The following is a 27922-nucleotide window of genomic DNA, read 5'->3' on the forward strand; positions in this document are numbered from 1 at the left end:
AGTCTAGAAAATCCAGTTCCCATGCAGATTCATATGATCAAAAAACAGGGAGAAAAAAAGCTAGCAAATCGAGATTGGTGGACTTTAATCCCCACAACAGCTCTATGGATAGAAATTATTCTCATCATTTTCTAGATGAGACAACTGGGCTCAGAGAAGGTACACGTCCAGTAAGTGACAGAGCTGTGATTTGAACCCAGTTTGGGTGTCTCCAAAGGCTGTGCTCTTTCTACTATGCCTTGGGGATGCAAGACTCTGAGGTCTTCTATATCATATGCCCCACAAAGGGGCAGGGTTGAGGACTCAAGTAGATGCTGAGAGAGCAGAATAAAGGAATGAAAGATAATGTGTCAGGTTAGATTAATTTGAGTTGGCTTCCTAGAGATATGCTATGTGAGTTGTTTCAAAGGAGAGAAGGGAGTGGCAGAATTCATAGACAAAGGCATATAGGCAGGAAGAAAAGATTACGGAAAATGCATAAAATCTAAAAGTCCTCAGTACAGTCATCTGTATAATCACTACCAACCAAACTCTTAGAATATAAGCAAATGAAATACATTTAAGGAAATCTTATTTTGTCAACAGTAAGTAAAACTCTCAACATTGTACATGCCAAAAAAAAAAAATTGCAATTCTCTTTTAAGATGCTAGTTCAAACTAGGACAGGTTATTAATGCTTTAACATAGCTGATCTCTAACAAATGGGCACTTGTTGGCTGATGTAATAGGAGCTGGCAATTTCCAGTGGTGGCTTTTACTGGGTAGGTCCATATTTCAACGCCACTCCTAGCTGCCAACAAGTGTCAGTTTCCGCAGAAACTACCTTGCCCCAGGTAAAATCCCTTCAGGTCTGGGAGGGGGACCTAAGATGGGGAGAGCTCACCACCAGAGTATGCAGCTAGTAAGGTTTTTTGAAATTATGCAATAGTTTTCCATAAGCATATTATCTTTCATGACAAACAATGATAACAAAATAGAGGAGAAATGTTTTTAATATTACCTTATCACCTGCCTGGGCAGATAAAAATATAATCCTGAAATAGCTATTTTCCAAAAGTCCTTTTTATTTCTAAAAGCTTAAATCTAGATGAAGCATTTACTTTTTCTTCCTATACCACATCAGAGTGGCAGCTCATAGAATCCAAACATATAGTTATTTTTCTGCCTACTCATTTTGAGGTAAAAAAGGGACTCTATATAATTCAGAAACTTTCCACAACACCAACATGCTGCCCGCACAAGATGCTCTTACTAGTGCCTCAGTTCTGCCATTGTGAGTCTCTATTGATTCCTTATTCAACAGCACTACTCTTAACATTTTCTCCTGTCTACAAGATCCAAATTCTATTCCAAGAGCTCTGCCAACCTCTTTTCTACCTCAAAATGCCCCCTGAATATTTATTCTCTCAGAGAAAGAAGTGTCCATCCCCTCCTTGTGGCTTGCTAAAGCTAACTTTCCTTCCTCCTGTGCCCCTGATGTCATCTACTCCTCCAGGACCTTCCTCAATAATGTATTAGTAGTGAAACTCTCCCATCTTTGATAGACTTCCTTCTCCTATGCAGCTTCCAGGTCCCACCAACTTCACCCCAAGTATCCCTGGCAACTACAATGTAACATCTTTTTTTCTCACTGCCAACACTCAGGCTCTCCTTTTTGCTCAGATGGTGGCAACATCCATCCTCCCAATTGCTCTCTCTACCTCTGATTTCTCCCTGTGGAATTTATCACATCTAATGCACCAGCTTCATCCTCTAAAGCACAGCCCTAACTTTCACTTTCTTACTTAAAGAGTTTTAATTGGATTGATTATATATCAAATCACTTTCAAAGTTCATAGCATGGTATTTGAAGCTCTCCAAAAAGGTGGTTCTCATCTATCAGATTTCTTAAATATGCCAGGCTCTTTCCAACAAGAGACATGTAACATACAATAATGTAACCTGAATACATACTATGAATCATTCATTCTGCTGTTCATTCGTAAATTACAGTAAAACCTTGGTTGTGAATATAATTCATTCCGGAAACATGCTTTTAATCGAAGGCACTGGTATATCAAAGTGAATTTCAAGAACCACTGGCTCAGTTGTGATGTGATATTTGGTGTCACATACTGTTTGTATTGCAAGACATTGCTTAATCAAGTTAAAATTTATTAGAAGTGTTTGCTTGTCTTACAAAACACTCACAGACCAAGTTACTCACAATCCAAGGTTTCACTGTATTTACTTTATCAAAGATCAACCATGTGTCATATGCTATTGCAGGCAATGAGGATGCAGCGGTGAACCTAATAGTCAAAAACCTCTGTCTTCATGCAGCTTACAAATCAAGTGGGAGAGATGGACAATAAGCAAATAAGTAAAATAGTATATGGCATATCAGATGGCAGTAAGCATTATAAAGAAAAATAAGACAGGTAAGGGCAATAGGAAATGGTAACAGGTATGAAGCATGGTTAGGGAAGGGCTCACTGAGAAGGTGACATCTGGGCAAGGATCCAAAGGAAATGAGGGAACAAGCCACGAGAATATCTAAGGGAAGATGTATCCAGGCAGAGGGAACACAGTGGAAAGCCCCTGAACTGGGAAACCCACATGTCAACAATGGCAAAGAGTATCCCTCCTGTGTGACTAGAGCAAAGTGAGAGAGAGTGTATAAAATAGAGAAAATGAAGGCCAGATCATGTGGTGCCAGTGTAAGAACTCTGGCTTTTACTGAGTGAGCTGAAAGCCTTTGGATGGTTTTGAGCAGACGAAGGACATGATCTAACTTAAGTTTTAAAAGGATCACTCCAGGGTGCTTGGGTGGCTTAGTCATTCAAGCATCCAACTCTTCATTTCGGCTCAGGTCAGGATCTCATGGTTCATGAGATTGAGCCCTGAGTCAGTCTCTGTGCTATCAGCTACCAGACAGCTGATAGCATAGGGCCTACTTGGGATTTTTCTCTCCCCTTCTCTCTCTCTGTCCCTTCCCTGCTCATGTTCTCTCTGTCTCACTCCCCAAAATAAATATTTAAAATAGTAATAAAAATAAAAATAATAAATACAATGATCACTCCAGCTGGTATGTGGAGAAGACCCTGCAGGAGGAGTAAAGTTAGAAATAGGGAGACCAGGCAAAACAATGATGGAGGCTTAGACCAAGAATTTGCTGATGGATGACAGTGGAGTGTGAGAAAAAGAGGAGCCAATGATGACTTCAAGGTTTTTGAACCGAAGAACTGGTAGGACAGAGAAGAAATTTATGGAAATGGGGTTGATGGTGAGAGGAATACATAATTAAAGGGGAGTGGGAGGAAATCAGGAGTTCAGCTTTTTTTTAAAATTCTTTAAAATGTTTATTTTTGAGAGAGAGAGAGACAGAGCATGAGAGGGAGACACAGAATCTGAAGCAGGCTCCAGGCTCTGAGCTGTCAGCACAGAGTCTGACGCAGGGCTTGAACCCACAAACTATGAGATCATGACCTGAGGTGAAGTCACATGCTTAACTAACTGAACCATTCAGGTGTCAGGAGTTCAGTTTTATACATGTTAGCTTCGGGATACCTACCAAGTATCCAAGTAAACTTGTCAATTAAGAAGTTGGATATACACCTTGGAGTTCAGTGGCTGAGTCCCTGCTGAAGATATCTGGGAGTCATCAGTGTAGGGATGGTTTTAAAAGCATGAGACTAGAGGAGATCCCCGGGAGGTGAATGGAGACAGAACTGAGCCTTGGAGCACTCCAACGTTTAGAAATTTGGAGATGAGAAAACAGGAAGAGAGGCCCAGAAGGAACAGGCAGTGGATAAGAGGAAAGTAATATCACGTAATATCATGAAGGCTGAGAACCACTGAATTTAGCAATATGGTGGTCACTAGTGACCTTGACAAGAACAGTTTTAGAATAGCAATGAGGATATAAGCTGACTGGAGTGGGTTCAAGAAAGACTGGGATGAGAGGAAGGGGAGGTAGTGATTGAATATGGACAGGACTTTCAAGGCTATGTAACCATACACTGGAGCATGTGCTTTACAGGATAATTAAAAGACAATTCTCTTAATCTTTTCATCAACCTTATGAAATAGGTACCATTTATGATTCCCATTTAGAGATCAGAAAACCAAGGCTCAGAAAAGTTAAATAATTTTTTCAAGACCACAATCTGTGAGTGGCAAGGCAGGACCACAACCCAAGTTTGTCTAATTCTAAAGCCTAAGACTGTCAGTTCTGTGATGGAGCCTCCCAATCTTCTGGAGGAGGAAGCTGTGATGTATTCCTGTCCCCAAGGATTCACTAGTTCTTTAACAAGGTCCTATACCACCAAAGCCACCCCTTTTGGGAAACACCAAAGCAGACCCCTATTTTCCCTTGTGAACTTGTCAGTGCTCTTGTAAATGAAGTCATTACTTCACTGACCTGAGTTAGGAAGCACTGATCCTTTGCCATTCTTCACATCCACCACCCAGGTGGCTTCTTTACCCCCAGGGCCATCCTTCACCTTGAAGGCAAAAATACCACCAATTTTCTTCACAAACTGTTCCCCTTCCTGGAAAGAAAGAAGAAACAAACAAACAAATGCTAGGAGTTATATGAAGTTCGTTTCTCTGGCTTTTTCCAAATTAAATGTTTAAATAGATACATGACGTGAGTGGCCAGGCCTGCAGCAATCCCCAAGCTCCCTTAGGATCTTTTACCCCGAAAATGTGAAAGGCAATGGGCAACAACTCCCTCATCTGCCAAATCTCTTGTTGACAGTGGCTTGCTGGATGCAATTGGTGGAAGGAAGGGGAGGATGGGGGTGGCACAGTAGCATGTTACTGAGGCAGCTTTCCTTTGTCTCAGTTTCAGATTTGTTCTGGCCTGCCTGAATATTTGAACCCCCACTCTCTCTCTTTTTTTTTTTTTTTTTTTTTGCAGATAAATTCCTTTACATGTGTTTCTGGTTTCCCACACTTAGAACTTAAACATAACTGGTTCTGAAAGCAAAGTCTTTTTTGTGGGGGGGAGGGGTCAACTTATTTTCTGTTAGTATAGAGAATTATACAAGTAATATATCAACCACCAATTACTTTTGGATCTTGGGGGAATGAAGCTGAAAAAATCACCTCAAATCCGTAACTGTGTAGGTTGATTTCCTTTCTCCCTCCCTCATCTTCATTCGTACTTTGTTTTATCTTTCCCTACTGAAATATTTATTGATCAGAACAATGATTGGCACCAGACATTATTCTAGGCACTAAGAATATAGAAGTAGGAGTTAAAAGGGTAAATGATCACTATGACAACATTGGGATGAAGGGAAGCACAGGGGACTGGCTACAGGAGCACTAAGAAACAGCTAAGGCAGCTGGCACAGTGAAAAATGAAAGGATGACAACAAGCTCACATACCTTTCTTAAAAAATAAACCAAACCCATGATAATTCTACTGCAATTATTTTTCTTTTAAAAAACATTTGCTATGGAAAAAATATTGATAAAAAAGAAAATATAAATCACTCATAATTTTACTACTCAAAGAAAATAATATTTTGATATAAATCCCCTCTTTTTTCTATGCATATATTTTTGTAAATGGGATCACATTTTATATATATTGTTTTGTAATCCATTTTTCTGTTTCACATAATTATCCTCATTTCTGTGTCACTAACTAGTCTTCTACAGCTTTAAACTTTTTTTTTTTAGAGAGGGAGAGAGAGGGCATGTGTGCATGAGCAGGAGAGGGGCAGGAAGAGGAGGAGACAGAATCTCAAGCAGGCTCCACACCCAGCGCAGAGCCCAATGTGAGGCTCGATCTCACGACCCTGAGATCATGAGCTGAGCCAAAATTGAGAATTGGATGCTTAATGGACTGAGGCACTCAGGTGCCCCTCTACTACATAATTTTAAATGACCACATATAGTCTTTATTGGTGTAAATGTCTATACATCCAAACAATACTTTGTTGCTTCATATTTAGATTAGTTCTTACTTCTGGCACTTTTAACAGTGCTGTAAATAACACTATTTTATCAAATATTTTGATATCAAATATCAAAGATTATCAAATATTTTTACATAGCCTCCTTTATAGAAGGTTAAATTTCTAATTAATTGCTAATTAATAACAGTGAATCTGCAATCATCATAGGCTTGAATTCCTGCTATGGACCAGACCAAGTTACTAAAGCTCTCTGAATCTCCCTCTTAGCTGTGAAACGGAGATGATGGTAACTACCCTCATAGTGTTGTATGATATTTAAAGGTTTATAAAACACAGAGTAATTGCTTAATAAATGTTAGCATTTTGTTGTTATTTTACTCTATGATCTGTCTGCTATTCCTGTGCCAATATTATAGTTTTATAATGTATTTTATACTTTGGTATAATAAATCCCTATTGTAATTCCTCTCTCCCAAATATTCGTGAATTTGTTTTGGACATTTTTTTCCCTCTACATGTACATCATAATCATTTAGTGAGTTCTTCCCACCAAAATGCTGTTTGATTTAGGTGGGATTATATAAAATCTGTTAGATCAGTTTAGGATAGAAGTAGTATCTTTACAATATTAACTCCTTCCATCTGAAAATATTATATACTTCAAGTTTTCTTTGATGTCCCTTGGCAATATTTTGTCAATTTTTTCCCACATAGGCTCTTGTATATTTCTTACCAAGTTTATTCTTAGGTGTTTTATACTTTATATTGCTCTTGTTAATAATACATTTTTTGTTGCATTTTATGACTGAGTTATTACAAATATATAAAAAAAACATATTAAACCTGGGGTGCCTGGGTGGATCAGTCAGTTAAGCGTCCAACTCTTGATTTCGGGTTAGGTCATGATGACATGGTTCTGAGACTGAGCCCCATGTCAGGTTCCAAACTGATAGCGTGGAGAGCCTGCTTGGGATTCTCTCCCTCTTTCTCTGTCCCTCCCGGACTTGTTCTTCCTCTCTCTCTCAAAATAAATAAACTTAAAAAATATATTAATCTTTGAATATTTATTTTGGAACTGGCTACCTTTTGAGTTCTCTTATAGTTTCTAATAGCTTTTATTTCCCATCTTTTTATTTCAGCCTACAAGCCTGCAATAATTTAGACACAGGATTCTTCCTTTTGGTACTAACTTTTGTTTCTATGCAAGCAGAGAGGCTAGCCAAAGCTCTTTATTTCTTTTTGTTGTGTTTTGTTTTGAAGAATACAACTCAGTGGTATTTTAGTATGTTCAAAGTTGTGCAACCAACACCACTATCTAATTTTAAACATCACCCTAAAAAGAAACCCATAGCCATTAGTAGTCACAACTACTAATCTACTTTGTATCTCTGTGGATATGCTTATTCTGGACATATCATATAAATGGAATCACACACTACATGATCTTTTGTGACTGGCAACTTTCACCTAGCAAAATGTTTGTAAGGTTCACCCAATCCATGCTGAAGCATGTATCAGTAATTCAGTCCTTTTTATGGCCAAATAACATTCCACTGTATGAAGGCAGAACATTTTATTTAGCCATTCATCAGTTGCTGGCTGCTTCCTTCCCTTTTTAGCTATTACGAATAATACTTTATGTATGCTTGTGTACACCTTTTTTATATGCACAAAGACTCTAATTTTTCTTACGTATATATTTAGAAGTGAAATTCCTAGGTCATAAGGTGATGTTAAACATTTTGAGAAAATACCAAACTGTCTTCTAAAGTATCTGCACCATGTTATAATCCTACCAGCAATGAAGGTTCCAATTTTTCCATACCTCACAGACTTTTGTGTTTTTATTTTATTTGTTTAAAGTTTATTTAATTTTTTGGTAATTTTTACACCCAATGTGGGGCTTGAACTTATGACCCCAAGATCAAAAGTCCCATGCTCTTCTGGCTGCACCAGCCAGGCACCCCAGACTTTTATCTTTTTAATGTTAATCACCCTAATGGATATGTCCATCTTTTTCTTATACTAGATAACACACCTGAACCTATTTAGAAACAACTATGGGTCTTAAACTCCAAAGAAACTACTCTAAAAATATTTAGTCTAGGGTCTACTTACCTCCACAATCACCAGGGCATTTCTCGAACCCACAAACTGAAAGATCATGACCTGAGTTGAAGTTGGATGCTTAACTGACTAAGCCCACAGATACCCTTGTTGTCAGATGTTTAAAAATATTTATTTAATTTTGAGAGACAGCAAGGGAGGGGCAAAGAGAAGGGACAGAGGATGGAAGCAATTTCCATGCTGACAGCTGAGAGCCAGATGTGGGGTTCGAACTCAGAGTGCAAGAGCATGACCTGAGCCAAAGTCCAGCACTTAACCAACTAAGCCACACAGGTGCAAGCCATCCCCCCTCTGTTAGATTTTTAAAGTGAAAGAGCAATTCTCTTATTTCAGCTTCCCTTAAAAGATTTCATTCAAGTTATTTTAAGTTAGCTTTAGGAGAAATTAATGATAATAATAATCTTTTCAGGACTATAAAGTTTTCAAGTACTTTCATACACATTATTTCTTTAATCTCTATAAACACCTGGAAGTAGTTGGACAGGTATTAGTATCGGCTCATTGAGCAGAAAAAACTGAAGCTCATAAAGGTTAAGGACATTTTAGACTATGCCCTGTCCTGCTGCTGAGTAATCCATCTAACATAACTTATCTAACACTAACATAAGCCATCTAATACTTACAGGTGTGAATTTCTTAAATGTGGCTCCACATAGCCTATAGGATGAAGTCTGTCTTTACATATCATTCAAAATTCTTCAAAATCTGAGGGATATTTATCTGTTCTTATCTTCAGCCTCTTTTTCATCCTCCGCAGTCTTCACGTTCTAACAATACTGATCATCCTGAATTCCATCAACGTATGTGCCTCCATGCCTTTGCTCATGCCCTGTCCCAGTTCACTCACCTCCTCTTAGTCACAATTTCACATGAAACTCATCAAGTCCCTGCTCACTTACTAATTCTTCTGGGAAGGCTTTTCTGTCTCTTCTGGACACTTTGATAGCCCTTTGCCCAATTCATCCATATTCCTAGCTAAAGCAGTTCTTTTTTTCCCCTCGGAAAATTTTCCATGTTTATCTTCCCACTAAACTCTGTTCCCTGAAGGGCAGTGATATATGGCTACTGGGTTGTACAACCACAACTCAATCCCAGCTTGGTTTAATTTCAAATTCAAGGCTCTTGTCGTTTCACCATACCCTATTACAAAGTAGGTTACATCAATATTTCCGACTTTAACCTATGAAAGCAGTTTCTGTCTCTATAAATGAATTTTTTAAAAGAAAGTTCAAGTCTTCTCCACATTCCTTGAGATCTTTTATCTCTCAAGTTTCTGTGAAGACAATCTAGAAGAGTGGGTTAATAATCCTGATGTGGTAGGCCACCCAAGAGCCAGGTTTCCCTTGGGGGCCAGTAGCTCATGAATGACTATTTCCGGGTGCATCCAAGCCATCTGCTTACATAATGCCTCAGAAATAGAGCTATGACAGACACCAACAAGTTAGAGCAGGAAAATAACCAGCAAACATTTAGGAATTCTACCTAGCATACTTGGAGAGAAATTCCAATTGCCTCCTTAAAACAGATGTAGATTGATTTTGCACTTGCTGTTACTTTTAAGAACCAACTGATCCTCTAATAACATTTTTTCATTGAAGAGGAAGTGAGAGGGTAAGAAATGGACAAGGAGAGAGTTAAAAGGGGGAAAAAGACATATTTTGTTGCGCAACTAAAGATCATTAATACTAAGAAAGTGCTAAGTGTGTCCTTGAGTGAGGAAAAGTACTTCTTTCTGAGTAGGCAAAAGGTCAAGGAGTAGGTCCTGTCTCAAACGTAACAGGAACAAAAAGTTAAGACAGAATTCAAAGAAGAGCAATGGGGTATTGCTAACAACAACAAAAGTGGAAATAAAATCTCTTGCCAGATTTCCTTTGCTAATGCAGAAAATGCATGAATTGACAAAAGATTTCAAGACTTTCACTCTTTCTAGTCTTTACAAACATTTAGGAAACTTACAATCGTGGGAAGGAAACAAGAAGACAAAGTCCATGCAAGTGAGGTTACAGAGGGAGGAGAAAAGGATTAAAATGGGAGCAGGAGGAATACATTTGCAAAGCTAAAGAAGACTGAATAAAAACAGAAAAACAGCACTGCTTTGTTAATCTCAATAATGAAGTATTCAATAATTGACATATAGCCATACCAGATACTCTCTAATTATTTTTATTTGATTTTTTGACAATAAAGTTGGAAAAAATGGGGTAACTTGGCAGAAGCAATTATCCAATGGATTGGTCTGCAGGCAAATATTGGTGGCAAGAAAAAAATTCAAGTTGAGCCATTAGAGTCCAAAGTCAGTTTAGTGGACATACAGAATGAAAGAAATTAAACAATAATAGGGTGAGCCTCAGAGCTGGCTCAGTCAGTAGAGCATGTGACCCTTAATCTCAGGGTCATGAGTTTGAGCCCTATGTTGGGGGCAGAAATTACTTACAAAAAGAAACAAAACAAAACAATAATGAGCTATTTTTTCCTACTAGATTGGCAATGCTTTTTTATAAACCAGCTAACATAGCACTGGAGAAGGTGTGAGCTAAAAAACAGTCATTCCCATGAACTGTTGTTTGTAAATTAGTGCCCTATTTTTGGTGGGTGGATAGCTTGGCAATATATACCAAAATGCAAAATACCAACCCAACAATTTCCTCCTTTAATTATTTATGCTAAAATGATCATGGCATTAAGTATTTTTTTAACTTTAAAAAAAAAGTTTATTTTTGAGAGAAAGAGAGAGGGAAAGGGGAGAGAGAACAGGAGAGGAACAGAGACAGAGACAGGGAGACAGAGTATCTGAAGCAGGTTCTGAACTGACAGCAGAGAGCCTGATGCAGGGCTCGGACTCACAAATCATGAGATCATGATCTGAGCCGAAGTTGGTCCCTTTACTGACTGAACCACTCAGGCACCCTGGCATTATGTATTTAAAGATGAGTTAAAAAGGAAATTTATTGGGGCGCCTGGGTGGTTCAGTCGGTTAAGCGTCTGACTTTGGCTCAGGTCATGATCTCACGGTTTTGTGGGTTCAAGCCCTGTGTTAGGCTCTGTGCTGACAGCTTAGAGCCTGGAGCCTGTTTCAGATTCTGTGTCTCCCTCTCTCTCTGACCCTCCCCTGCTCATGCTGTCTCTCTCTTTGTTTCTCTCAGAAACAAATAAAATATTAAAAAATTTTAAAAAAAGGAAATTTATTATACCACTATTTTACTTGCAAAATTTAAATACAACCAATCATAAGAGACTAGTTAAATAGATTATGATACATAAATTCAAAAGTGTACTAGGTGGTCATTAAGACTAACTGTAAGGATTTATATTTATGGGCATGGAACACACTGTGAAGAGAAAAAAGCAGGTTATGAAACAGGTATTTCCCACCCCCCACCCCCAACTTGCCCCACGCAAGTACATCCCCACAAGATGGTGGCAAGACAGGTCTGCAGCTCCTTGGCTGGTGCCTGCCTGCCCAGAACTGGCAAACCTTGTTCTGTCTGCCTCTGGAAGGTTGTTGATCGTGAAAATCTTAGAAACGCAGGGACCTCTGTCAAGACACATCAGTCACACTGACTGTTTTCCCACCCAAAGTGCAATCAATAACCTTAGATGTTAATAAGTTCTTTGTGCTACAATAAGGAGGAGATATGCACAATGTATGCCTTTCACACAGTAGCAGGAATGAGATACACAGTTTGACTTTTCTGAATCCTTTTATTTCAGCCTACTTTGGTCACTTTAATAGATGTTTAATTAGAACTGTGTGACTGTGGCTATAACAGTGCCTTATTGGTCTGAAACTTAATATCAGTAATGATATTCCAAGATGCCTTTAGTTTTGAGACAATGAAGTAAAAATGTAATCCCACCTAAAGAGAATAATAGCTCTCAAAAAAAAAGAGAATAGCTCTTTTTGAAAAAAATTAGTTAAAATGCCTCAGTGTGCTTATTATCTATCAAGACAATTGTACGTAAAAATAATTTGTATACAGAGTATAATTTTAAAAACCCAACATATATTGTATGATCCTGGTTATATAGAATTGTATATTCACATACACAGAGAGATGTCTGAAACAATGTCAATCACTGTTAACATTTTAGTGAACTCTAAGTAATGGAACAGCAGAGAATTAAAAAAAAATTTTTTTTTAATGTTTATTTTTAAGAGACAAAGAGCACAAGCCGGGGGAGGGGCAGAGAGAGAGGGAGACACAGAATCTGAAGCAGGTTCCAGGCTCTGAGCTGTCAGCACAGAGCTTGATGTGGGGCTCGAACTCATGAACCATGAGATCATGACCTGAGCTGAAGTCGAACGCTTAACCAACTGAGCCACCCAGGAGCCCCTGGAATTGCAGGGGATTTTTAATTTTTCTTTTTTATACGTTCTGTATAGTGTGAATTTCTTTTAAATTAGCATCACTTTTTATAAGAAAAAACTACTTTGAAAAACACTCAAGCACAAAAGTTTTATTTTTACAAGGTGTTTTGTTATTAGGTACCTTTAAGTATACACTTTATTATTCTTTCTGGGGTGCCTGGGTGGCTCAGTTGGTTAAGCCTTGAACTCTTGATTTTGGATGATCCTAGCATCCTGGGATCAAGCCCGACATCAGGCTCTGCACTGAGCATGGAGCCTGCTTGAGATATTTTCTCTCTCTCTCTCTCTCTCTCTCTCTCTCTCTCCTGTCCCTCTCTCCTGCTTGTGCTCTCTCTCTGAAAATAAATAAAATGAAAAAAAAAAGAAAAAAATCTAAAATACACTCAATACTTGACAATATCATATATATTTTCAACTTGTACATTTCATGGCAACACCAGAAATCTGTATCTGCTTCCTCTAGCATCAAGGTCCTCCTGGTAGTATTTTATATAAATCTTACTTACCTCTTCAAGTTTCTTTTCAATCTCCTTAAAGACAAGATTTGCCTTAAATCCATCAACTGAAGAGCTGGTTGGAGCAGCCTCAATTTGATGAGTTCTAAAAGAAGTGGAGAAAAGAATCAATTTCAACACATGGAATCATGCAGATACTAGGTTTTTCAACATTTAACAATAATAATTTTTAAAAGCCCTAAGAACAGAGGTGTTGTGACTCTTACCAAAGAAAACCATAATTAATCCCATGAAACAGTTAAGCTTTTCTTCCCATTTTTTCAACAAATATTGAGGGCTCACTAGGTGCTAGGCACTATCCTTAAGAATACAGAAACCAGAGGCGCCTGGGTGGTTTAGTCGGTTAAGCGTACGACTTTCGCATAGGTCATGATCTCACGGTTAGTGGGTTCGAGCCCCACGTAAGACTCTGTGCTGACTGCCAGCTCAGAGCCTGGAGCCTGTTTCAGTTTGTGACTCCCTCTCTCTCTGACCCTCCCCTGCTCACGCTGTCTCTCTCTCTCTCCTAGAAATAAATAAAACATTTTAAAAAATATATTAAAAAAAGAAGAATACAGAAACCAAAGAAACCTACTCCAATGAAGCTAGTTGGGGAAAGAGACAATGAACAAGCAAAAAAAATGTGAAAAACAATTGCTATGAAGAAAATAAAACAGGTCAAGAGGATATAGAGAAAGTATATATGTGTGTGTTGGGTGTTCTATTTTAGATGGCCTGGTCAGCTAGGCCTCTCTGAGGAGGTAATATTTAAATTCAGTCTTAAATTTTGCAAATGAGCTAGCCATGTAAAGATATAGGTGGGGAAGCCAATTCTAAACTCCTCAACTATAAAAAACTTGAGGAAAGGGGCACCTGGGTGGCTCAGTTGGTTGAGTGTCCAACTTCAGCTCAGGTCATGATCTCACGGTTCATGGGTTCAAGCCCTGTGTCAGGGTCTGTGCTGACAGCTTGCTCAGAGCCTAGAGGCTGCTTCAGATTCTGTGTCTCCTCTCTCTGACCCTTCCCCTCTCGTTTTTTGTCTGTCTCTGTCTCTCAAAAATAAATAATGTGTAAAAACAAAAACAAAAACAAAAAACAACTGGAGGAAAAAACTAGCTTGGCAGTTAAAGGAACTATAAGAAGGGCAGTATGATTTGAGCAGAGTAGAGAAGTAAAAGGATCTAAGGTCACAGAAACATGCAGAGCGAGATAATAAGGGGCATTATAGATTATGGTTAGGAGTTTGGGTTTTAAGTGTAATGAGAAGAACTGTTGGGTATAAGCCAGAGAGTAGAAAGATCCAATTCACATGTTCTAAAAAAATAAATCTGGCTGCCAGCTGGAAAATGGGACTGTAAGTAAGGGTGCAAACAGCAAGACAGGGAGACTGGTTAAGAGACTATTGCAGTAGTCCAGGCAAGAGATGATGGTGATTAGAACAGAGTTAAAAGCAGAGGCTGGACTCAAGATTTATATTTATCTGTTATACAAGATATGAATTTAACAATCATCTGCCAAATGATTGTTTAATAGTTCGGGAACAACTACAGATAAATGGCCTGATCTAGCAGAAGGAACAATCTTTATAGCTTCAAAGGCCTGAGTTTGAATCCCAAGAGCTTCCTCCACTCACCAGTTATATGATTCTAAGTAAACTACTTCACCTCTATGCACTTCTAGTGGGGAGGCAAGGTAGAAGGTGGAGAAGGCCAATGACTTTGCATAATAAGTAGAATCCTGTGTGTCGGTCGGGCACCTAGCAGAGCCCCTGGCCCATAGTAAAAAGTGATAGCGTGACTGGTATACACTCTAGAGCCTCAAGCATTAGACACAAACAAAAACTTGAGGAGTCTGAGGGAGATGGGGTGCTAGGTAATTCCTCTGACATACCACAAGCAGGCTGATGATGGCTGGGGACCCAGACTGGAACAACACAGGAAGGATATATTTGAAGGAGTCAAGAGCACAGCAGTTGCTCAGTAAGCATTTGTTTCTTTCTCTATCCCTTCTTCCTCCTTCTGTCTCTTTTTCCTGTCTCTCTACCTCCCCCACCCATTTCTCCTTTCTCTTCCCTTTCTTTCTATCATTGCATAAATATATAATGAGTGCCTGACACATACACCAAGTATTGTTCAAGGTAGTGGGAATATAAGGGTGAATGAGTCAGACCCCACCCCTGCTCTCATTGGGCTTATACTCTTCTAGTAGAGGAGAAAAAGAGGTACATAGACAAAACAATTTGCAAGCATAGGGAGCAAATGAAAAGAGGAAACTACTTTAGGTGGAGCAGTCAAGGAATGACATCTCAGAGCAGCTGAATTTAAGCTAACACCCTATTAAAAAAAGAAAAGGAACTAGCCATTCAAAGAAGAAACTGCAAAGATCAAAGATTGGGAGAGAGAAAGGAGCTTGGTATGTTAAATTAAAACAAGACCAGTGTCATTGGAACACAGCAAGTGGGGGGAGACTGACGTGAAATGAAACTGGACAACTGGTCAGGGGCCAGATCTTGCAGGCTAAGTAGGGAATCTGGGAAGCTACTGAAATGATTAAGTAGGGAAGTGAAACACAGTTGACCCTTGAACAATGCAGTTTTCAACTGTGTGGATCCACTTACATAAGGGTTTTTCTTCTTCCAATAAATACAGTACTATAAATGTATTTTCTTTTCCTTATGATTTTTTTATTAAAAATATTTAAGTTTATTTAAACAGTGTAAGCAGGGGAGGGGCAGAGAGAGAGAGAGAGAGAGAGAGAGAGAGAGAGAATCCCAAGCAGGCCACGCACCATTAGTGCAGAGCCTGACATAAGGCTCGAACTCAAAAAATGGTGAGATCGTGACCTGAGCCAAAACCAAGAGTCACACGTTTAACCAACTGAGCCACCCAGGCACCCCATCTTCCCTATGATTTTCCTTTTTTAAAAAAATTTTAAATATCTATTCATTTTGACAGAGACAGAGTATGAGGAGGGGAGGGGCAGAGAGAGGGGGAGACACAAAATACAAAGCAGGATCTCGGCTCTGGGCTGTCATGTCAGCACAGAGCCCAAAGTGGGGCTTGAATTCACAAACCATGAGATTATGACCTGAGCCGAAATCAGATACTTAACCAACTGAGCCACCAAGGCACCCCCATCTTATGATTTTCTTAATGTCGTCATCTTTTCTCTAGCTTACTTTATTGGAAGAATACAGTATATAATGCATTTAACATACTAAATATGTGTTAACTGACCTTTTATGTTATAGGTAGGGATTCTGATCAATAGTAGGCTCTTAGTTGTTAAGTTTTTAGGGAATCAAAAGCTCTGGAGAATTTTCAACTGCACGCACAGCACCCCTAATTCCCACATTGTTCAAGAATCAACTGCAGGTTGCTTGGTGATTATTCTTACAACAGTGTGCAGAATGAATTGGGGAGGGGGCGGCAAGAACAGAGGTGGGGAGAAAGGTTAGGAGGCTGCTGGAATAGTCCAGGTAAGAAGTAATGATGGTCTGGACTCCAGTGAAGGCAGTGTACCAGTGGAAATGGAGAGAAGGAAGTGGATTCAAATACATTTTAGAGACAGAATATACTGACTTTGCTACTGGGAATAAGGAGGATCTAAGGGTGAGGGGATGTAAGGAGGATCTAAGGTTGAGGGGTAAGGATGAGGGCAAGGATGATTTAGGTGTTCCTGAATAACTGAGGGGGTGGCAGTGCCACATGTGGATAAAAGGAAAAAAGCAGTGGGAGTAGAGAGGATCAAAGTTGCGTTTTAGGCACATGAAGTAGCAGACATTTGTGAGACAAGAAGGCAGTTGGATAGGAGAGTCTGGAGCTCAGAGGAGGGGTTGAGGTTGGATATAAAATGAGAATAACTATCAACATAATGAAATTATTTAAATCTATGGGAACTGATAAGCTTCCCTTGAGGGAATTATAGACAAAGAAGAAAGCTCAGGACAACATCCTATGGAACTCCATTACTTAGAGAAGAGGAAGCAGCAGCCAATGATACAAGAGGAAAACCAGAAGAGCATGGTATTGCAGAAGCTGAGACGGGAGAAAGAATTTGGGAGAGGAGGAAGCCATGTCAAATGCTGCCAAAGGTCAAACACCCACTGGATTTGGCACCATGGAGAGTAAAGGTGACTTAACAAAAACAATTTTAAGAAGTAGTGGAAGGTAGAAGTCTAATTATAGTCAATTAAAGAGTGAATAGGAGAGAGAAACAGAGACAGTGTGGTTCTTTTGAGATACTACTTTTAGAGGAACAGTGAAAAAGAGTGGTCTCTGGAGGGGATTATGGTATCAAGGAAAATGTGTTGCTTTTATTTTTTTACTATTAACATATCAGAGCATTTTTTGCCTGATGACAGTAATGAGCCAGGTAAAAGGAGCTAGAAAAACAAGTCTTGAGAAGGTGACAGAGGATGAGATCCAGAGGCCTGTGATAAGAAGAGGAGGTGACTCAGTAGAAGAAAGAGAATCAGATGGGTGGAATTCTAGATTAGGTCTTGGAATGGAAGATGAAGGAGTCTGGTCTAATGGCTTCTATTTTTTTCAACAATGTGTAAGGCAAACCCATCAGCTGAGAATAAAAGTGAACAAGTAGGTATGGGAAGTCTAAGAAGCTGAAAAGCAAGGTGATTAGAGGAATCATCCTAATATCACTAATGAGGAATGGAACCCACAGCCCTGCCATGCTGAAATACTGCAATATTTATCATGGCATGCTACCCCACTCTTCCATGCCTTTGTCACTGCCACGCCCTGTATCTAGAATACCTCTGTCTTAGTAAATTCCATTTTATCCCTCAAGATGCAGGCCAGGAAACTCCTCTTCTGTAAAACTCTACTAAATGACAGCTTCTCCAGAGCAGATACCACACTTAAAAAAAAAATTCTATCTCCTGTTACCAGCTTACAATAGGTACTCAGTAAACAGTGACTGAATGGAAGTGAAATTCCTCAGGGTGCCTGGGTGGCTCAGTCGGTTAAGCATTCGACTTAAGCTCAGGTCATGATCTCACGATTCATGGGTTCGAGCCCCCTGTGTCGGGCCTCTGTGCTGACAGCCAGCTCAGAGCTTGGAGCCTGCTTCGGATTCTGTATCTCCCTCTTTCTCTGACCCTCCCCTGCTCACGCTGTGTGTCTCTCTCAGAAATAAATAAAACATTAAAAAAAAAATTTAAACTTGCCAGTTCCAAATTGTATATGATAAAATACTGATACTAAGTAGCACTTTTCAGTGTCCAAAGTATCTTGATACTTATGGGGCAGAGTCCAGACTACAAGTTCCCACAGGCCACAGTTAAGTATCCTCTGCTATTCAACAGTTCCCTTTAGGTCACTTTGCTTTTATGAAAGGCTAACATTAATCCCTGTTTTCGCTTACCAGAAAAAAATCCAAACAGGATTCTAGCTTCTACAACACGGTAATTGCTTCTTCACTCTGCGCCATTTCAGCTTATGAAAGGTTTCATAGGAATGCTCTATTTTTGGATAGCAGGGGCAATCTCTTTATCTTGCTTCCAGATATGATATGCTAAGAAGGATATCATCACTTCAGTGGTATTTTTTGCAAAAAATGTACAATCTGAATCTAATTATGAGGAAACATCAGACAAATGCAAATTGAGAAACATTATTCTCTTAAAGAATGTACTTACACTCTTCAAAAAAGTCAATTCCAAGAATTACAAAGGCTAAGGGGTTATTTCAGATTAAAGAAAGCTAAAGAGACATGACAGCTAAATGCATTCCTGAATGAATTCCTGAATCTAGACAAGGAGGAAAAAAAGTGAAGTTTATTGTATCTTTTATAAAGATATTATTGGAACAATTATCAAACTGTGAATATGTTCATTGGATTAGGTATTAGTAGTATGTTATCTCTATTAAATTTCCTATTTTGATAACTACACTGTGATTAAAAGAATGTCCTTGTTTTTGGAAACATGCATTAAATTATTTTGAGATAAAGCATGGGTGCCTGGGTGGCTCAGTTGGTTAAGGGTCCAACTCTTCGTTTTGGTTCAGGTTACAGTTGGTGAGTTTGAGACGCATATCGGGCTTCACACTGATAGTGCAGAGCCTGCTGGGGATTTTCTCTGTCTCTCTCTCTCTGCCCCTCCCTCGCTCTCTCTGTCTCTCTCTCAAAATACATAAATAAAAACTTTTTAAAAAATTATAGGGGCGCCCGGGTGGCTTAGTCGGTTAAGCGTCTGACTTTCGCTCAAGTCATGATCTTGTGGTTCGTGGGTTCGAGCCCCGCGTCGGGCTCTGTGCTGACTACCAGCTCGGAGCCTGGAGCCTGTTTCAGAGTCTATGACTCTCTCTCTCTCTCTCTCTGACCCTTCCCTGCTCACACTGTCTCTCTCTCTCTGCTAGAAATAAATAAAACATTAAAAAAATTTTTTTTAAAAATTATAAAAAATTATTTAGGGGTAAAAGAGCATAAGGTCCCCAACCTTCAACTATTTTAGAAAAAAATATGTGCAAATATAAATGTACATAGAGAAAAAGCAATAAAGCAAATGAGGCAAAACATAAACACAACTGGTAAAACTGAGTCTACAAGATATATGGGAGTTCCTTGTACTATTCTTGTAATTCTTCCCTGTATGTTCTTCCCTGTAATTATGTCAAAATAAAGAGTTCTAATTAAAATAAAAATTTAGAAAATGAAAAAGCTAATCACCTATAATCCTACCACTCAAACAAGTTTCCTATACTCAATTTTCCATGTTGCTGCTTCTGGTCCCTCTAGTTTATGAGCATATATACTGCTGTAATCATTGCACTGATACAACTTTACTTCTAACTTTTAAATTTAAAAAAAAATTTTTTTAAGGTTTTTATTTCTGAGAGAGACTGAGAGAGAGAGACAGTGTGAGCAGGGGAGAGTCAGAGAGAAAGGGAGACACAGAATCCGAAACAGGCTCCAGGCTCTGAGCCAGCTGTCAGCACAGATCCCGATGCGGTGCTCAAACCCACGAACCGTGAGATCATGACCTGAGCCAAAGTCGGAGGTTTAACCGACTGAGCCACCCAGACGCCCCCAACTTTTAAATTCTTATATTAGTTAGGGTTTTCACATGTTGAGTTAATCTTTCAAGCTAATTTAAATAATTTTCCATAAACAAAACAAAACAAAAACTGGAGCAATCTAAATATGCCTCAACCATGAAGAAGGGCATTATATTATAATTACAGGGTCTATTCATCAAGAAGAGCTAACAATTATAAATGTTTATGCACCCAATTTGGAGGTACCCATATATAAAAATCAATTAATCACAAACATAAACAATCTTACTGATAAGAATACGGTAATTGCAGGTGACTTTAATACTCCATTTACAGAAATGGACAGATCATCTAGGCAGAAAATCAATAAAGAAACAATGGCCCTGAATGATACACTGGACCAGATGGACTTGACAGATATATTCACAACTTTTCATCCAAAAGCAGCAGAATACACATTCTTCTCAAGTGCATATGGAACATTCTCCAAGACAGATCACATACTGGGTCACAAAAGAGCCCTCAATAAATATAAAAGAATTAAGATCATACCATGCATATTTTCAGATCACAATGCTATGAAACTTGAAGTCAACCATAAGAAAAAGTTTGGAAAACCTCCAAATGTATGGAGGTTAAAGAACATCCTGCTAAAGAATGAATGGGTCAACCAGGCAGGCAATTAAAGAAGAAATTTAAAAATATATGGAACAAATGAAAATGAAAACATGATAGTCCAAACCGTTTGGGATGCAGCAAAGGTGGCCCTAAGAGGAAAACACATTGCAATCCAGGCCTATCTCAACAAACAAGAAAAATCCCAAATACAAAACCTAACAGTACACCTGAAGGAACTAGAAACAGAACAGCAAAGAAACCCCAAGGCCAGCAGAAGAGGAGAAATAATAAAGATCAGAGCAGAGATAAACAATATAGAATCCCCCCCCCCCAAAAAAAAAAACCCAAAACAAAACAGTAGAACAGATCAATGAAACTAAGAGCTGTTTTTTTGGGGGAGGAAAAAAAAACCCTGATAAACCCTAGCTAGACTTCTCAGAAAGAAAAGAGAGAGCACCCAAATAGATAAAAGACTCCTGGGCCAGATGGCTTCCCAGGGGGAATTCTACCAGACATTTATTTATTTATTTTTTTTTTTACAAATAGTTTATTGTCAAATTAGTTTCCACATAACACCCAGTGCTCATTCTACCAGACATTTAAAGCAAAGTTAATACCTATCCTTCTTAAGCTGTTCCAAAAATTGGACATGAAAGGAAAGCTTCTGGACTGATTCTATGAAGCCAGCATTACCTTGATTCCCAAACCAGACAGAGACCCAGCAAAAAAGGAGAACTACAGGCCAATATCCCTGATGAACATGGATGCAAAAATTTTCAACAAGATACTAGCAAACTGAATTTAACAGCATATTATAAAAATTATTCACCATGATCAAGTGGAATTCATTCCTGGGCTGCAGGGCTGCTTAAATATTCACAAATCAATCAATGTGATATATCACATTAACAAAAGAATGGATAAGAACCATAATCCTGTCAAGAGATGCAGAAAAACCCTTTGACAAGATACAGCCTCCTTTCTTAGTATATATGCTGCCGAAGCGAGCACACAGCATCCTTTCTTAATAAAAACCTTCAAGAAAGCTGGGATAGAAGGAATATAAATTAACATCATAAAAGCCATATATGAAAAGCCCACAGCTAATATCCTCAATGGGGAAAAACTGAGAGCTTTCCCCCTGAGATCAGGAACACAACAGGATGTCCACTCTCACCACTGTTATTTAACATAGTGTTGGAAGTCCTAGCCTCGGCAATCAGACAACAAAATGAAATAAAAGGGATTCAAACTGGCAAAAAAGAAATCAACCTTTCACTTTTCACAGATGATACTCTACATGGAAAACCCAAAAAGACTCCACCAAAAAGCTGCTAGAACGGATACATGAATTCAGCAAAACTGCAGGATACAAAATCAGTGTACAGAAATCAGTTGCATTTCTATACACCAATAATGAAGCAACAGAAAGAGAAATCAAGAAACTGATCCCATTCACAATTGCACAAAAAACCATAAAATACCTCGGAATAAACCTAACCAAGGATACAAACTATAAGAAAACTTATGAAGGAAATTGAAGAAGACACAAAGAAATGGAAAAACATTCCATGCTCATGGATTGGAAGAATAAATATTGTTAAAATGTCAATACTACTCAGGGGCGCCTGGGTGGCTTAGTCGGTTAAGCATCCGACTTTCGCTTAGGTCATGATCTCGCAGTTAGTGGGTTCGAGCCCCGCGTCGGGCTCTGTGCTGACTGCCAGCTCAGAGCCTGGAGCCTGTTTCAGAGTCTGTGTCTCCCTCTCTCTCTGGCCCTCCCCTGCTCACGCTATCTCTCTCTCTCCTAGAAATAAATAAAAATATTTAAAAAAAAAATGTCAATACTACTCAAAGCAATCTACACATTCAATGCAATCCCAATCAAAATTGCACAGACATTCTTCTCAAAGCTAGAACAAACAATCCTAACATTTGTATGAAACCACAAAAGACCCCGAGACCCCGAATAGCCCAAGTAATATTGAAGAAGAAGACCAAAATGGGAGGCATCACCATCCCAGACTTTAGCCTCTACTACAAAGCTGTCATCATCAAGACAGTATGATCTTGGCACAAAAACAGACACATAGACCAATGGAATAGAATAGAGAACCCAAAATTGGACCCACAAATGTATGGCCAACTAATCCTTGACAAAGCAAGAAAGAGTATCCAACGGAAAAAAAGACAGCCTCTTTAACAGATGGTGCTGGGAGAAGGGAACAGCAACATGCAAAAGAGTGAAATTAGACCATTTTCTTACATCATGCACAAAAAATAAACTCAAAATGGATGAAAGACCTAAATGAAAACAGAAAACTATCAAAACGCTAGAGAAGAAAACAGGCAACAACATCTTTGACCTTGGCTGCAGCAATTTCTTGCCCATCATATCTCCAAAGGCAAGGGAAATAAAGGCAAAAATGAACTATTGGGATCTCATCTAGATAAAAATCCTCTGCACTGCAAAGGAAACAATCAATAAAACTAAAAGGCAACTGACGGAATGGGAAAAGATATTTGCAAATGACATACTGGATAAAGGGTTATTATCCAAAATCTATAGAGAACTTACCAAACTCCACACCTGAAAAACAAATAATCCAGTGAAGAAAAGGGCAGAAGAAATGAATAGAAACTTTTCCAAAGACATCCAGATGGCCAACGACACATGAAAAGAAGCTCAACATCACTCATCATCAAGGAAATATAAATCAAAACCACAGTGAGATACCACCTCACACCTGTCAGAGTGGCTAAAATTAACAACTCAGGCAACAACAGATACTGGTGAGGATGTGGAGAAATGAAAATCCTCTTGCATTGTTGGTGAGAATGCAAACTGGTACAGCTGCTCTGGAAAACAGTGTGGAGGTTATTCAAAAAATTAAAAATAGAACCACCCTATGACCCAGCAATAGCACTACTAGGAATTTATCCAAAGGATACAGGAGTGCTGATTCATAGGGGCACACACAACCTAGTGTTTGTATCAGTGCTTTCAACAATAGCCCAAATTATGAAAAAAGCCTAAATGTCCATCAACTGATGAATGGATAAAGATGTGGTTTATATATACAGTGGAATACTACATGGCAATGAGAAAGACTAAAATCCTGCCATTTGCCACAACATGGATGGAACTGGAGAGTATTATGCTAAGTGAAATACGTCAGTCAGAGAAAAACAGATATCATATGTTTTCACTCATATGTGGAACATGAGAAACTTAACAGAAGACCATGGGGAAAGAGAAGGGGAAGGAAATAGTTACAAACAGAGAAGGAAGGAGGCAAACCATAAGACATTCTTTTTTTTTTTTTTTTAAATGTTTTTATTTATTTCTAGGAGAGAGAGAGAGACAGTGCGAGCAGGGGAGGGTCAGAGAGAGAGGGAGTCACAGACTGAAACAGGCTCCAGGCTCAGAGCAGGCAGTCAGCACAGAGCCCGAAGCAGGGCACAAACCCACGAACCGAGAGATCATGACCTAAGCGAAAGTCGGACGTTTAACCGACTAAGCCACCCAGGCGCCCCAAGACGTTCTTAAATAAAGAGAACTGATGATTGATGGAGGGAGGGAGAGAGGAAAATGGGTGATGGGCATTGAGGAAGGCACTTGTTGGGATAAGCACTAGGTGTTGTACGTAAGCAATGAATCACAGAAATCTATCCCCAAAACCAAGAGCACACTGTGTACACTGTATGTTAGCCAGCTTGACAATAAATTATATTTTTAAAAAAGTCTTTATGTCAATTATTAAAAAATAAAATAAATAAATAAGTCTCAACCAAGGAATGGATAAACAATCTATGGTACATGCATATAATGGAATGCTTGCCACTCATCGATAAGGAACAAGTTACCGATATATACAATAACATGAATAATCAAATGCATTATGATCAGTGAAAAAAGCCAGACTCAAAGCCTTTTTGGTTCTTTTCACATGATATTCTGGAAAGGAAAAACTATAGAGGCACAAAACAGATCAGCGGTTACCAGGAGCTGGGGCTAGGGGGAAGGGTTAACCACAAAGGTGAATAAGGAATTTTGGGAAGTGGTAGAACTGTTCTGTATCAAGATTACAGTGGTAGTTACATGACTGTATATATTTGACAAAACTTGCAGGACTATGCATTAAAAAGGTGACTTTTACTACATGTAAATTATACCTTAATTTAAAAAAAGAAAAACCAAAAAACAAAGTTTGGTTTGAAAAATAGGTTTCATTGGGTGCCTGAGTGGCTTACTCTGTTAAGTGTCTCTTGATCTTGGCTCTGGTCACAATCTCATGGTTGGTGAGATCAAGCCCTGCATGGGGCTCTGTGCTGACAGTGCAGAGCCTGCTTGGGATTCTCTCTCTTCTCTTTCTCTCTGCCCCTTTCCTGCTCATGCTTTTCTCATATATACGTATATACATTCATAAACAGATTTCATTTAACAGAGTATAGAATGCACATCAATCCTCAATCTGTATTGCAAAAGCTCTCCACTTACATAAAATGAATAGGATGTTATAATACAAAGTCAATACTCTTATTCGAAACTGGTCTAAATTAAAGAGATTCCTTCCCTCTGCTCGCTAATGGGATGCTGCCTGATTCACTTAAACTCAGTTGAACTTTTGTTCTTTAATAGTAGGCATGATCATTAATTCCATTTCCAGCTCTTCTCTGGAGGATGGGGAGTGGGACTGAAAGTTTCAAGCTTCTAATTATGGCTTGGTGTTTCTGGTGACCAACACCCATCCCAGGGCCATCTAGAAGCCTACCCAGAGTCACCTCATTAGAACAAAAGATGCTCCTGGTGAACTTGAGAATTTAGAAGGGTTTTAGGAGCCCTGTGTCAGGATCCAGGGTCAAAGTCCAAATATTTATATTTTCTGTTATCTCACACAAACCAAGAATTGTCTAATACAATGGAAGAATGACTCCAAAGGCAAGAAGATCATCAGAACTACCCCTCCCTTCACAAACCCAGAGTGCAAGGAACGGAGGGGCAGAACAATTTCAAAAGAACAGCTACCACTGCCCAGTGTCATCTCACATCATGGGCTCTGCTCCCCCTCATTCTAACATCCCATTCCTCTGCCATCCTAGGCTGGGCTTTGGCAGGCCCTGGTGAAGCATATGCTGCACCCAGCAAAGCTGTAGGATCATGATTGTCTACTCCCAAATTTCTAAGGATGCCTCCAAGATCCTCAGGCAGAGAACCCTCACGGGAGTGAGGCCACCACTGAGAGTCCCCATTAGGGCAATGCCCAGTGGAACCTCAAGGGTGAAGCCATATCTATGACCCCAGACGAGCAAAGTCACCCATGTGCAATTCTAGAGGATGAGAGCCACAAAATGGGCTGGGCCCCGCAAACCCACAGGAGCAGGGCTGCCTAGAACCCTGGGGGCCCAAATCCCACCCCAGTGTGTCTAGAAGGCAGTACCTTCATCTTAAAGTACCTAGAGGGAGAACATGGAGCCAAAGATTATTTTCAAACCTTAAGGTATAATGATGTTTTCCGTGTTGGAGTTGGGATTTGCTCAGGACTCTTTCTTGCCTATTTCTCCCTTTCAGAATGGGAGTGTCTATCCTATTTCTGCCCCAGAATTGTTCTTTCGGAGCACATACCATGTTTGATCTCACAGGTTCACAGCTGGAGAGGAATTTGCCTTACGATGAAACATACCTTCAGTCTCATCCATCTGTGATTTAGATGATATTTAAATGACACTGTGGATTTAAGACTTTTGAGTCGATAACACGAGAAAGACATGAATTTTGGGGGCCAAGGACAAATTTTATTATAGCAACCTGAACAGACTAAGACAGCAGGCCTCAATTTATCCAAGATATAGCTCAAAACCAGAAAGTAATAGCAGAAAAAAAATACTGTTAAAAATTGATCTAACTTAAAAGAAAGAAAAGTTTAACTATAAATTAAATACAATTGGTCACAACTCTTAAATATGACTTCTCTTCATTTTCTCAGTTCCTACTGCAGCACTGGATATTTTTTTAATGTTTATTTATTTTGAGGGGAGGGGGGGTTAAAGAGAGAGGGAATCCCAAGCAGACTCCACTCTCAGTGCTAAGCCCAATGCAGGACTCAATCTCACAAACTGTGAGATCATGACCTGAGCCAAAATTAAGAAGCAGACGCTTAACTGGCTGAGCCACCCAGGCACCCCAGCACTGAACACTTCTTATCCACACTGCTGCAACTGTACAACTGCCTCCTGAGAGGATTCCTGGTCTCTGGTTTCTCCATCATTCAACTCAAACTAATGCCAGACTGATCTGCTTAAGGTGCAATGTAATCACATGATCATTCTGTGGGTAAGTTCCAAACTCCTGAACAGAGCATTTGAAGGTTTCAAAACAAAAATCCAGTCTAGTTACAACTGTATCTCCTGCCACCTACACACTATTGACTCTGCCTGTCTACCAAGGCACACACAAAATAATCTACTCTATACCCACACAATACAACCACTCACCAAACCTTGTATCTCAAATCTCTGTGCCTATCTACACACCTGCCTGGAATATCCTTTCTCTAGGATATTCTGCTGGGCAATCCTAATCATTTCGTTTAAACTTACCTTCTTCATAATAATTTCTTCCTCTGGGCTTCTACAGCATTTTGAAAAAACTATGTCTGCCTTCCCCACATATAGGGAAGGCAGAGGACCATACTGCAGGCCTAAGTATGCAGCAATTGCTCCATCAAAGTTAGATAAATAAGAAACTAAGTGGGGTGCCTGGGTGGCTCAGTTGGTTAAATGTCCGACTTTGATTCAGGTCATGATCTCACAGTTCATGGGTTCGAGCCCCATGTCAGGCTCTGTGCTGACAGCTAGCTCAGAGCCTGAAGCCTGTTTCGGATTCTGTGTCTCCCACTCTCTCTGACCCTCCCTTGCTCACACTGTCTCTCTCTCTCAGAAATAAATAAAACATTAAAAAAAAATTTTTTTAAATAAGAAACTAAGTAAATCAGATCATGTGCAATGGGTACCTGCAATATAATGATTCATAGGAAAAATTATTTGGTCATCAGATGACTAAAATATATTTCTCAGATAGATTTGGTCTTCATCCACAGTTCTCGAAAATGCTTCACAGTCATAAAGGTAAACTGAGTGTCTTATTATTAATGGAGGTGACTTTGGACCCCACCACACACCACTACAATCTGGGAGGGGAGAGGAGCTGGAGATTGGCCAATGGCCAATGGCTTGGTCAATTATGACTATGTACTAAAGACTCCATAAAAACTTAAGAGGATAGCTTTTTGGTCCTTTTCAGAGAGCTTCCACACTTAAGAAACCAGAACCCTTCCTCATACTACCAAATCAACCATGCCCCAAGCACTTTTGTTTGGGACCTTA

The 27922-nt window shown here is 39.3% G+C and overlaps 1 protein-coding gene across 1 annotated transcript in view; it reads right to left on the bottom strand.

The window, feature by feature from the left end:
• The window catches only part of SCP2 (sterol carrier protein 2), a 140111-nt gene that overhangs the window by 10688 nt on the left and 101501 nt on the right, over window positions 1-27922 (bottom strand). The window contains exons 13-14 of the mRNA XM_039237793.1: window positions 12915-13008; window positions 4403-4532 (exon numbers count right to left, since the gene is read on the bottom strand). Of these exons, the coding sequence (XP_039093724.1) occupies window positions 4403-4532; window positions 12915-13008 (224 nt within the window). The remainder of the gene's footprint in view (window positions 1-4402; window positions 4533-12914; window positions 13009-27922) is intronic.

This window comes from Hyaena hyaena, unplaced genomic scaffold (assembly GCF_003009895.1).
Source record: "Hyaena hyaena isolate Hyena2069 unplaced genomic scaffold, ASM300989v1 scaffold_5, whole genome shotgun sequence".
Classification (NCBI taxonomy): domain Eukaryota; kingdom Metazoa; phylum Chordata; class Mammalia; order Carnivora; family Hyaenidae; genus Hyaena; species Hyaena hyaena.